This window comes from Mercenaria mercenaria, unplaced genomic scaffold (assembly GCF_021730395.1).
Source record: "Mercenaria mercenaria strain notata unplaced genomic scaffold, MADL_Memer_1 contig_1025, whole genome shotgun sequence".
In the NCBI taxonomy this organism is placed as follows: domain Eukaryota; kingdom Metazoa; phylum Mollusca; class Bivalvia; order Venerida; family Veneridae; genus Mercenaria; species Mercenaria mercenaria.
Window position 1 is genome coordinate 9996 of NW_026458995.1, and position 12627 is coordinate 22622.

At 32.1% G+C, this 12627-nt stretch overlaps 1 protein-coding gene across 1 annotated transcript; it reads right to left on the reverse strand.

The window, feature by feature from the left end:
* Positions 1-325: 325 nt before the first annotated feature.
* LOC128551369 (uncharacterized) lies at positions 326-10933 on the reverse strand (the record flags this gene model as incomplete). Its single annotated transcript, XM_053532217.1, has 8 exons — positions 10256-10933; positions 10024-10051; positions 8907-9464; positions 5601-5672; positions 4023-4415; positions 2902-3114; positions 1693-1856; positions 326-455 (listed from the first exon to the last, which is right to left on the reverse strand). Coding segments are annotated over exons 1-8 (2215 nt in total), but the record flags the coding sequence as incomplete, so codon positions are not given.
* Positions 10934-12627: the final 1694 nt, after the last annotated feature.

Below are 12627 nucleotides of genomic sequence, written 5' to 3' on the forward strand. Positions count from 1 at the left end.
CTGAACGACAAACAATGATTTATTCAGTAACAAATCACTAAATGAGATATATCATTTCGATTCTAACACGATACCAAGGATTTAAAAGTATATCATTGACGGCATTCATTAAATATTGCCTGTTTTCAATCGGTTTCTTTTCCAGCGCGCCGCTATGCGGTTTGACGCTATGACGTAATAATTTTCACGTCAGAACAGTGAATTCTTGTATGATAATTCATTGTTTTCAGCCCTCTTTGTTAATATGAAAATGAGTCGGGACATGTTAAAATGGCCTTTAGTACATGGTCAACTAGTACAACAAATTGTACATGTATTTTATTACCTGAGTAACCTCGTTCTGTCCATGGAAATGCCCAGTCAGATTCATCTGAATCACTAGATTCGGTAGTATAAATGTCCGACTCTGTTTCTTTTTGGATGCTTTTGTCTTTGTGACAGTCTTTTAGATGATCCTATCAGGTGGAAATCAATATAATGAAGTACACTTAGTAACTTAATATATCACAGCAAGTCATGTGATCAGTTACCTTATATCTCGTTATCTTTACGTTACAGTTAATTCCGTATATATGTAACATATATGTAATTCACAGGGTAATTACCAGGTATGTTTCACTGGTATATTTCAATAATTAACCCTAAAATATGTAAATGAATACAATATGATTTAGATAAAAACGCTAGCATTCTCTATGTCCCTCATTATAAATTTTCCTGGGCATTTAAACTAACACAGATATTTTTACCCTGTCAATATGACATAACACAGGAAATTTAGAAATTGAGATACCCCTCCGCGAAATCTATATATTACTATAAATAATATATATTTAATAAATATTAAAGGACAACATAGAAAACAGTGACACATCCGAACTCATACATAGAAGGTAATAGATGGACGAATCTAAAACTAAAATCAATTACAAGGAAGAAACATGTATATAAGCAAATCAGATACTGATGTGGATTGTAATTATTAGACATATCAGCTGAAGTTCAGACGAGGCAACATTCTAGTAGAACAGCCCGAGATGAAAAATTTAGATCATTGCACTTTTCATTAGTTTTTGACGGACAAGCAATCATTATTTTGTTAGGTAATATTCCAATTATGCATACATCCAACACACATTCAAAACTGACATGCGAATAAAAGAAGCAGATAAGTGAACAACGTTATTTGAATATAAATACTTAAACATTGAACACTAGTGATCCTGCCATTTAAAACGGTCCATGTCTTCTACTGTTTATCTCAACATGTTGTCTGTTTATTTCAAATTGTATTCATATGCCTTATCAAGTTAAGATGCAAAAGATATGACTAACGTAGTAAAATCTAATACCATCAATATCTATTTTGGGCCAGTTTTTTTATTTTATATTACCATTGTTTTGCATTTGTGATTTAAGCCTTTAGATACATTTGTATTCTGCACAAGATTTGGAGAAAAGAAATTTACTATAAATGTTCGAAAATATCTATTCTCAGAATAAATGCAGATCAGCGGCGTAGCTTGTTTATCGAATCCAATTCTTCAACTGTTACTGGAAATACTAGTTCAAAAATCAATTAATTTTGGCAATTTTAACACAAAATATGCTATACTGTAACATTACTGTACAAAACAAAAAATAACCATAAAATACTACAGGTGAAACCCTTTGTTGTCTAGGATATTTTACCGTCTTGTCATCTAATTCCTGTACTGTCATTTCTTCATGCATGTTACCAGAGCTCTTCTCGTCAGGAAATTCCTCAGAGACATCAGGCTGGTTCAGCTGGTTGCTATTTATAACACTGCTTTCCGTAGTGGAGCAATCACTACTACTGTCAGAACTTGACTTATCTATTCAAATATATATTTATATCGCATTATATGTGTGATACGCATTTCTTAAAACATTATGACACTACGGGTGTGTTCAATGAATATGGAGACTCACACCAACTTTGTTCATGCTAAATGCACTACAAAAAAGGTATCATTACATCCTGTGACACTTTCCGCTTACATCTGTACTGAAACGGTTTGAGTTTATCTTAAATACCACAGTAACACGCTATCGGCTAGGTGTATCTTAAATGCAATTATAGTAATATCTGTAAATATAATAAAATCAATATATATAACAGATCTAGAGCATAGCTTTAACTCCAGTAATCTGTTTTAAAACTTTCATGCGACGTCTTTAGGAAATTGACACAAATCAGTTATAGCTGACTGAAATAAACAAAGTTTTCTCTGTGGCTGTCATTTTTTGCCCCGATGTTGAAAGAATTCACAAGAAAGCTTAAGAGTACAAATGCAAACAAATATTAAAACAGAGACTTACTGGAAATAAAAATTGCTATTTTAGACTGAAAATGACACGTACATTTTGTGTTACCATTCACACCTTTAATTATTAGATAATGAAACACTTACGTAAAATAATCCTATATCGACATGGATAGCTTAAATATATTTTGTACGTGAATAAATCTTGATATTTGAATGAAAATTGAACTTCTGATTTTTAGAAAGTCATTCTGTGTTTTTGTAAGAAAACAAAATGTAGGTTATATCTTAGCTTGTAAAACATGACCGTAGGTATATCGTTTGGGATGCTTTTCCATTAATTAAACAAATTATTTTAAATAAATGCTATACATGTAATTATAACAGCTTCATATTTGATATAGTTATCGCAGATACATAATTTTGTAAATGGTACGTACGAGTTTAAGTAAGTTATCATTGAAAGATTCAACCCATGAATTAAAGTCAATTCTCTTATTTGGAAAGACAAAAATGTAAATACGAAGTACGTATACAACGAACGATTATATAGCTGGTCGAGTAAAATTATTGAGTTTAGATATACTCTATACTGCAAACAAATTTGACAAACCTGCATCAAAAACGGTTTCTAGTTCCTTCATATCTGTTGACGTTTTCAGCTCTATTGTATCATCTAAATGTTTCGACAACGCGTCTGCAATAGAGTTTGTACTATTTGCAATCTCCTCGCTGCCGCACAATGATATCAGATGCTTCATTCCAGCTGGTGAAGACACCGTTATCGGAAGTCTAATGCCTCTTTCTTCTGGTTGCTTGGATTCGTCTTAAAAAGTAATGAATACAAATATAATTCACATTGAAAAGTCTAAGCTTTTTATGAACCTGTATAATGTAGAATATCCTAAAATAATAAAACTTTAATTACATCCAACTGAAAGATGTTCTAAGACATGGTTTTGTAAATTGACATTATGCGGATATGCAACAAATAAGATTTAGTTCTGCAACATTGTAACGGGGATATTACATGTGCGTTGCATCTCATTTAATTGTGGTGAAATCAACTTTAAGTTCTATGAAATCGATCAGTACACTAAAATATTTACCTTAGACGGGCAAATCTTAATTATTCTTACTAATTTAGTGCAAAGAGTATATCATTTTGCAGTAACTTAAGAACAAATATGGTTCTTGTATTCCAAACCTGTTCTTCTGTAAAGTATGAATTAAAATCCGTTCTCGTTTTAGAAGCGTATAACAAAACTTTGCAAAAATCTAGCCATAAAGTAATCATCTCTTAACTGCAATTAGTTACTGTCCGTACAAAACTATATATATGGTACTAACAAGGGCTATGATTTCAAAATTATTCATGGTACGGTCTCATTTCTTGTGCAATTCGCTTTCTTTTTTCTCTGCTCTCATCAAAACATAGCAGATTTACAGATTTTATGCTCCGCACTTTAACCTATGGTCATTTACCAGGCTTAATATATCTAAAAACAGTCATCTATTATTCATAAACGAAATTCATACACGAAAATATGCGTGTTGAAAGCCGTTGAATAACAATAAGCCTCCAATACTTGAAGTCGATGTTTTTTAAATAACTCACGAAAAATGTACCAAAATACAGCCAGTTATTATTTGACTGTAACAAGCACAGACAAGTATTTTTATGTTTATCATTTTCAAAATTATTACTCTTCTGATTAGAAAAAACAAACATACTTTGTAAATTTGATATTGCCCATAGCCAGTTAATTGGTACAACACTATACACTGTCAAGGCTGTGTCCAAATAGTATCCGAGCTCTTCTGATATGTTTACAAATAATTCGTGGAATCTTTTACTCTCGAAGTAGTTCATCATGTTTAACATGTCACACGGTGATGTGCAGGTAATCTGCAGCAATATACATGCAGTTTTGATTGTGATGTTTTTTACACTTCTTGACTTTTTAATCTCTTCTAATATCTTGTCTACTTCTTTCCTCACTTCGGGCAAATCTGTAGTTTGTATAGACCTGTCTATCGCTTCATGCCAAACCCTAGTCAGTATTTCTTCTGCCAATTTCTTCTTCTCTTCGTTATTACCGAGAGTAATCATCTTAAGTTCCAGTTCTGTAAAAGTGTCGGTCTTAATACGTATCTGAACATACAGCTGTGTTTTAATTTTGATATACCTGCGTAAAGTTTCGAATTATAGAGCTATATTGCACGCCACTGTTGGTTCCTAATTGTGATAAATCTACAGTGTTTAAACTCGATTATAAATACAATATTAATTCATTACAAAGATTTTAGCAATGTGAAACGTTAGTCAGTAACTTCCCCTGATTATGTCCTAGCAGTAATTTGGTTCTTCCTCTGTTTTATCATTGACTTCTTTGTAATTTTCGAAGCAATATCTTTTTATATTCTATATAAATCTGGTATAATAATAATAATAATAATGAAAATAATAATAATAATAATAACTGCGCTAAATTTCACTGGATTGAAAAATAACTAAACACATGTGTTTCTTTTAGTAGCTATATACAAAATTTAGGTTTGATTCATCATTTGTATTTAGAAACCTACACATTATTTTGACCAACAGCAACCTCTTGGACAAAGGTAATGAGGAAAAAGTCAGAGGAATTAAACTGAAAGGGACCAAAGTTGCATTTAGTTGTCCTTGTACTTTTTCATACAGCACTTCAAGGGAAGTAACAAGCTAATGTTCCTCATAGTTTAAAGTGTGTTGCATTTCCGGATTGCATTAACTCAAGGCGAAACTATTTGATGTGTTGTTACATTAAATATACATTATATATATATCATATATACAAGTTCTCACCCTTGGTGTATTAAGGCAGCCAGTATTCAATAATTCTTAAAACAGTTAAAACATATAACATTTTGATTGTATTGTCTCTAATCATATAAGATTTATGGATTAAAGAACTATATTCATCTAGTATGAACGGATAAAAGATTGACTCACAGTGTTGACAGATTCGTTTGCCATTTATGTATTCGCATTACATTTTTTAATATGCGCATTTGTTAAAATCATTTTAGTGATGTTTTCTTCATAGTAAAAGTGACGGTTTACATTAAAGATATCAAGTTATAAAGATGCCAGCGAAAATGTATTTCTTATCAATTCAGTCCCTAAGCTATACAGACTTTGAAAAGCAAACCGTGTGAAGGGTAAAATACTTACGAGTTAGTTTGTTCTTCTTTTTCGTTCATATACATGACGTTGTACTAACTACCAACTTGATAATGTTGTTTTACATATAACAAAGTTTAACATACCGTGGCCATTTTTGAAACTTATTCCATTTGTAATCATGTCCTGAAGAAAGTCTTTAGTTTTCTGGAGCGTATCTGAAACAACAAAGCATATGTATATATGCGTCATTTCTAATGCTCGTTAATATAACTTATCTATTATTCCCGTTATTTCAATTTATGACCTGATTTAATTAAAAGTAATAACAACAGTTGCTTAAAATTGGCATTATCTTAAAAAAGTTTCATCTTTGTAATTAACCAAGTTTAGAACTATATGACTGTATATATTTAAATTCCGGAAAGTCAACAGTTGGGTCCGAAGTCGGTCGTCGGGCCACGAAGTGGAAAAGTGGGTCTTATCGCACCAAACTGTTCTGTATTTCCCATTTCACTAATGGTCTACGGAGGAGGTTACCCCTATGAAACTAGCCTAATGCGGTAGGAACCGATAAGTGGGTCGCTTTGAATATAACTGATTGGTGGGTCAAAATTTTATATGAAAATTATTAGGAACCCTTTAATTAACCAAATATAAGTACACTGACCTGACGAGATATGAAAACGCAAAAAGCATATGCTTTAATATATTTTTCACTACAAAAAGAATCAACTTGAAATGTTCAACAGATACATATCTCGATACTCTATGCCCAGTGTGTTAAATGTACGATCTGTTGTGCTGGTTAACTTTGAACACAATGGGTAAAGAATATCGAGATGTGCATGTGCTTAACATTTAAGGTGTTGCTTTTTGTAGTACAAATGCACGCCTAATAAACAACAGAGCTACCTCTTTCAGAAGTAAACGTAAATCGCAACCTCCGAGCTAGTACTTGTCGCGATAAAAGAACGTCGACAAAAGTGAGTGTTATCATATTTGTTTGTATTTTTACAAACATTGTATTGATTATTAAAAGTCGGGGAATAGTAGGCGAAAAAGATTTGATTTAACTTTACATAGAACTTAAAGTTCGTTAATTTGTTCTTGATTTGTTGTCGTGGCGATGTTTACTAGCAAACTGATTTAGTTGTGAACTAGGCTGTTTCGTCATGAAAGCACTTTTATTGTCACATATTTGCATTTTAACTGATACCTTGAACCAAACCGAGTAGGTAATGCATGTTGTAAGGTATACAACGTATTTGGAAATAAATCTTGTACCAAAAATTGTTTGGGAGAAAAAATTGTCACTTTTATTGTGAAAGACATCTTTGTCGTGAAAGAGATAGTCATATCGCCCAGGATGTCGTCACAGGATAATAGTTATGCCCAGTTTCGAGATACAAATCAGTTATCAAATTATTTAATTTATACAAAATGTGTATAATACATCTTTCTTTATATTTCCTTATATTTATTTTCCCTGTATTGAATTTTGTACCGTTTTAACCAGTAGTTCTGAATTCAGTACCGGCACTACCTTGTTCGAATTCTCCGCAAGTAACTGTCAATTTCTGCATAATTATTATTAATAATTGCGTCATAGACGGAAGTGAAATGATTTCAGACACACTGTCAAAAAGTCAGGGAAAACATACGCCTCAACCGGGGATCAGGCTCAAAGCCCACGATAAATAAATCTGCACTCACTATTGAGCTAAACAGGCTAAATTTCTTTGAATGTACAGGTACAAGTTTTTCTCTAAAATGAATAAATTCAGTAAGAGAAAATGTACTACGTGAAAATAGCTTGTGAAAAGCAACTGACACATTTACAGAGTTACCCGTATTTTTTTTAGATTCCAGCTTTAGTGGCAATGGCTCTGAAACTTGTTTACATTACGTATTACGCTTGTAAAATCAAATCTGAATAAAATGATACCGTGATTACTTTTTGTGGATACAGCCAATTTGTTTGTACGTAAATACAATGTACTTTGTACAAATAACAGAGACGCTGTGAATTCATCAATGTACGAGTACGTTCAAATGCACTTGTGAATCTAAAATCTTAAATTTTAAACAATCATGCTGATTTATCATAAATAAAATTTATGGGACAACTTTTCGTAGAAGCTTATTCTGATGTATTTAGTCTGTAAACAATGTATACATTTAAATAGCAATCTCAGTTACACATACAATAACTGACAAAATAACTAATAATTGGAATTCTAATATTGCTATTTCCATTTCCACCTATCTGTTTTTTTAACCAATCAGGGGCCAGTTGTTTGAAACTTTAGCCGGCTGTTAAACTAACCGCTAGTTAAATCTTGATTCAAAATACTAGTCTTTGTGGGAAACACTAGTATGACGATTTGATTTTATTGTAAAGAATTTTAAAATTTCATAATTTTAACTAATATATTTGTTTTTCTAAGTTTTCTAAAATGTCGAAAACTAACCCTAAAAGTTAATAAATCGTTAGCTTAATCTCCTGTTAAAGTTTCGAACAACAGGGCCCAGACGAGTTATTAACAAGCGTTTGCCCGAAAGAGACTGGACTCCAAATTTAGGGTAAAATTATGAGAATTTTTTTCATATTATGATGTAAGAGCATTAGCATCATAAAAATGCGAAATTAAAAAAAAACATGCCCTAGTTGGTAATCGAACCAGGGCCAACGTGTAATAATGTGTTTCTGTAATAAAATACGTAATTCAAATTGTTTAAAACAGAAAATTTAAATTTAAATTTTCAATGGAACAGTGAAGGTATATTATTTCAAAAGAGAACAACCCAACGTAAATATTGTAAACTTCTCAATATAGCATAGAAATTATGAACACAGAGCTGTCTTATAAAATTAGAGCTCTCCCCTTGTGGCGACTTGACTATCTCCTTCACGACAGAGCTGTCTCTCACAACACAATAAGAAAGTGAATATAAACCAATATATACCTTGCAGCTATCACAATCTACTCGGTTTGCGTCTTGATATCAGTTAAAATGCAAATATATGACAATGAAAGTGCTTTACTGACAAGACAGCCCAGTTTACCGCTAAATCAGTTTGCTTAAACGGCATTGTCAACAACTTTTGTATTGCTGTATTTGTAATGTATTGTATTTGCCTTGAAATGCTATAAGGAACCAGGTCACAGACTAATAATATATTTCTTCAAATTAGTTTTATGCACTTATAAAACCAGCGACAGATTGTTGTATCCCGCTAACAAAATAAAAAGGTTATGAAATATGAGCATCATTTGTTTAAGCAAGAGACACTTTTCTCAAGAATAAGGAACAATGTTTAAATTCCATAACACTTTTGACTAGAGGAGTAGGGTTTACCTCGAGCGTTAAATAATACTGAGACTTTCGCAAATAAAATGCTATCGAACTAAATCACCTTAACACAAAAATACAATGCAAAATTATACCTTTAAAATTTTTCATTTCAGAGGCCTGCTTTTTCATGTAAGTCTGGTCTTCGTGTTCTAATATTCCCTTCTCGCATTCTTCTAAAATCTGGTAATATTTATCGGCTTTATTCTCATCCAGCTTATCAGAAACAAATTGTAAACTTGCTCCGAGATTTGCCCGATCCTCTTCAAACTTACTATCTAATGCTACCAGCCGAACATCTGCATAATTCTTGTAAGCTTCGCCTATTTGTGTTACATTTCCTTTTATGCCTCTGTCTTTTGGTCTGACCAAAAGCTGTAGAATAACTGTTGTCAAAAGGGAAATATCCCACGAAGACATATCCAACGAATCTTTTATATTGGTTGGTGGATATAGCATGTTTAGTTGTTTTGAGTCGGTAATATTCGTCTTAAGAGTGTCTTTCTTGTCATCAAGTATATTCCGTAAATCCTTTCCTTCTTTTTCTATTTTCTTACTGAGGAAGGCTGATAGAACAAAGTGGCCACCTCGTAGCAATAAATTTGTATACCTTTCAAATCGATCGCTCTTATTTTTGAAATAAGAGTCGAAATCTAAAGACAAAAACATCAAAAAAGATGGTATTCGTCAGATCAGTCAAAATACACAAAAAAATCTGTAAATGACAATTTAATAAATCAAATGTTAAAAACGTTATAAATATGGGAAAACTATGAAGTATTCCGACTGTTTGAAACATCATACACTGCAACATTGTTCCCATTTAGAGTAAAACGTACTATTTTATTGTAATTTTTAATTTTAATCATTTGATTTATCATGCATCACGGCATAGTTAATATCAAACTTTAGAAATATTTATAATACAATAAGTTTGCTAAATAAAACATTTTTGATTCAATATAGCGTCAATACTAACTGACCGCATCAACAATTATAATTTCGACGCATATGAAAAAGAAAGGTTTTAAGAAAACAAAAAGAATGTCTGCATTATTTTTTATTCAGAATCAATTAACTTTATGCTGCGTCAATCCGTAGTGTCTATCCTCAAGACCACTTAGAGGTAAAGAGTCAGAACATAACAATATCAAATACTTCTTGTATGATTTCATTTAGAATATTAACTTTGATAGCAATACTGAACAGTACCTTTAAGTTGCTCGATTAGCTCTTCGACCTGTGAACGAAAATATGAAAATATTTTAGATATGATAAGCTTTCATGAAAATGATGTTTTTCTCTTAACGATGTAATATCCATATAAAACGTTCCATAATTCTTTATATGATATTAATAAATAATTTAGTAATTTCACTAAGCGGTTTATTGTTTTATATTGTAAATATAAAATAAATGGTTTTTGCATTTTGGTTTCTATTACCTTATCCTGTATCTCAGTCACTTCCTTGTGCCATTCTTTTAATTTTTCATCGTACTTGTTTTCAACATTGGGGTCTAGTTTTTGCACACGGTACTTTTCAATCTTCTCTTTAATACGTTTTTCATTTCCAGGGGCTATTTGTTGTTGTAATCTTATTATTATTTCAGACACTTTCCGCCACTCATCGTCAAATTGCCATTTTGGCAATCTAGCTCTCGGTTGATGAGCAATAATATCATTTCTAGTTTTCTTCAGACGTATTAGGTCAGCAGCTATAGACTTGTCGCTGTCTTTTGGTGGATTATTCCATCCTTTCGTGGGATGTGGTAATTGATCATTTTTGAAAAGCTTTCTTGCCAATGTTATTAATAAGGACACATCAAATTTTTTAAGATCAAGTGGAGTGTTCAAAACAAGCGTATCATCCTGCAGACGCAGAAGTAATGCACACTCTTGATCATTTAAAATGCGACTGACCTTCAGTCGAATAATGTCATTTTCATTTGCTTTAAGAAAAGTCTCGGCATCTTCTCCTGGTGAATGATGCACAAAGACACCTAGAACAGTCTCTGTACCTACGTCCACATACATAGACACCAGACGTAGATAGTTTGCTCTTTCCTCTTGTGCTCTTCTTTCCTCCTCTTCGTCAGACATAGCTGTGAGTCTTTACAACCTGCAAACTATATATTCTTATTTAAATTAAGATATATTTCAACATAAAATGTTCAGTTACATGGCAAGCATGCTATCAGTACATAAAAGAAACAATAAACCAATGTGCGAAAAAATATAGCCATGTCAAAAAACACAAAAATAGTCAAGATAAACTCTTATTTCCATTGTGGCCCTTGAGATGTATTGCTGTATGAAATAGGTTTGTTTGTTTGTTTGTTTTGGGTTTAACGCTTTTTTCAACAGTATTTCAGTTATGTAACGACGGGCAGTACATACCGCAAGTAGCAGCCAACTTCCCCGTATGAATTATCAGACACATGATTTCAGACACAATGTATTTTATGTCTTTTATCAAATTGTCACGGAGAACATAAGCTCCCCCCAACACCTCACCCACCCGGGGATCGAACTCGCGACCCCGTGATCCGTAGACTACCGCTCTCCCTACTGAGCTAAGTGGGCGGGCGTATGACATAGGTAGAAGTCAATGAGAATTATTCTGAGTTGCTAGAAAGAAAACTGTTTATAGCACATGTTTTAAAAAGTTAAATAAAATTTTAAAAATGTTCATTGACCTTGGATTTAAAAGAAGAGGTAGTTCTAGAATTCCTGATATACTAAGGCAAACTCTGAACCTAGCAGAGTAATTAAGGACAACACTGACAGGGGTAAAATGATTATTTTACACCATATATGAGGGAGCAAGGATTAAATAAATTTTGAAAACACGACAAAAAGTTATTTGGTTCACTCTATCTGCAACAGGAAACCAGCTGATATTTGAAAAATGCTTTACCTATATGATACCTATGATGCAAACTTAATACAAATCTGATAGGTTCATTTTCAGTGACCTTTCACTTGCGTTTAACTCTTGAGTTAAACTGTTAAACCAAACAGATGAAGCATAGTCAAAATCACTACTGGATGCACATACCATTAAACATAGTTTAAAACCCTGTAAAATATCCATTAAAATAGGAAAAACCGTTAATTAACTCCATTAATTCTTGCATCACTTTATTTAAAAGGTTTCACAATATTAATGGGTTACATGTTAAAATACCATTAAAACACCCATTTTTGACCATGCCATCAAAAATTTAGTTTGGTAGATAAAAATGTTAATGGCTTTGAAAAAGTAGTGAAATTCTGTATATTTTGAATTTGAATTAATTCCCATTAAAAGTTCAGGTTCTGTACGATTTCATTTAAGAGTAAACGTAATGGCCCTTAACAGCAATGTGTTGCATTAAATGCTTCATTCTGTAAAATGTGATTTGTATATTTTCTTTTTTTGGTTTTTGGCTTGCACTCATATTGAATGCTTATAATTCCAGTCCCATATTGTTCTAAAATGGACTTTAGTCACAATAAATACATACTACGCACACATCATCTATAATATATCATGATGTTATATTTAGTTGCATTAAATTTATTTCCCCTTGATGCAGTTACGCCATTTTTGTCAAATGTTTGCCAAATTGTGTTCCTACAAAAAATCGAATTTTATTTCAATGAAAGTCGGATGAAAACATATTATTTCATTTGATAACGTCAATTTACATTATTCTGGTAAGTGTAAATATGTATTGATGCATGCCACTTTTCTGTTTTTTTTTTTTTTTGTTTTGTTTTTCCTGTCCAAATAATCAGCATTTATATAAGAAAATGGGTGGGGTAAGGAATTT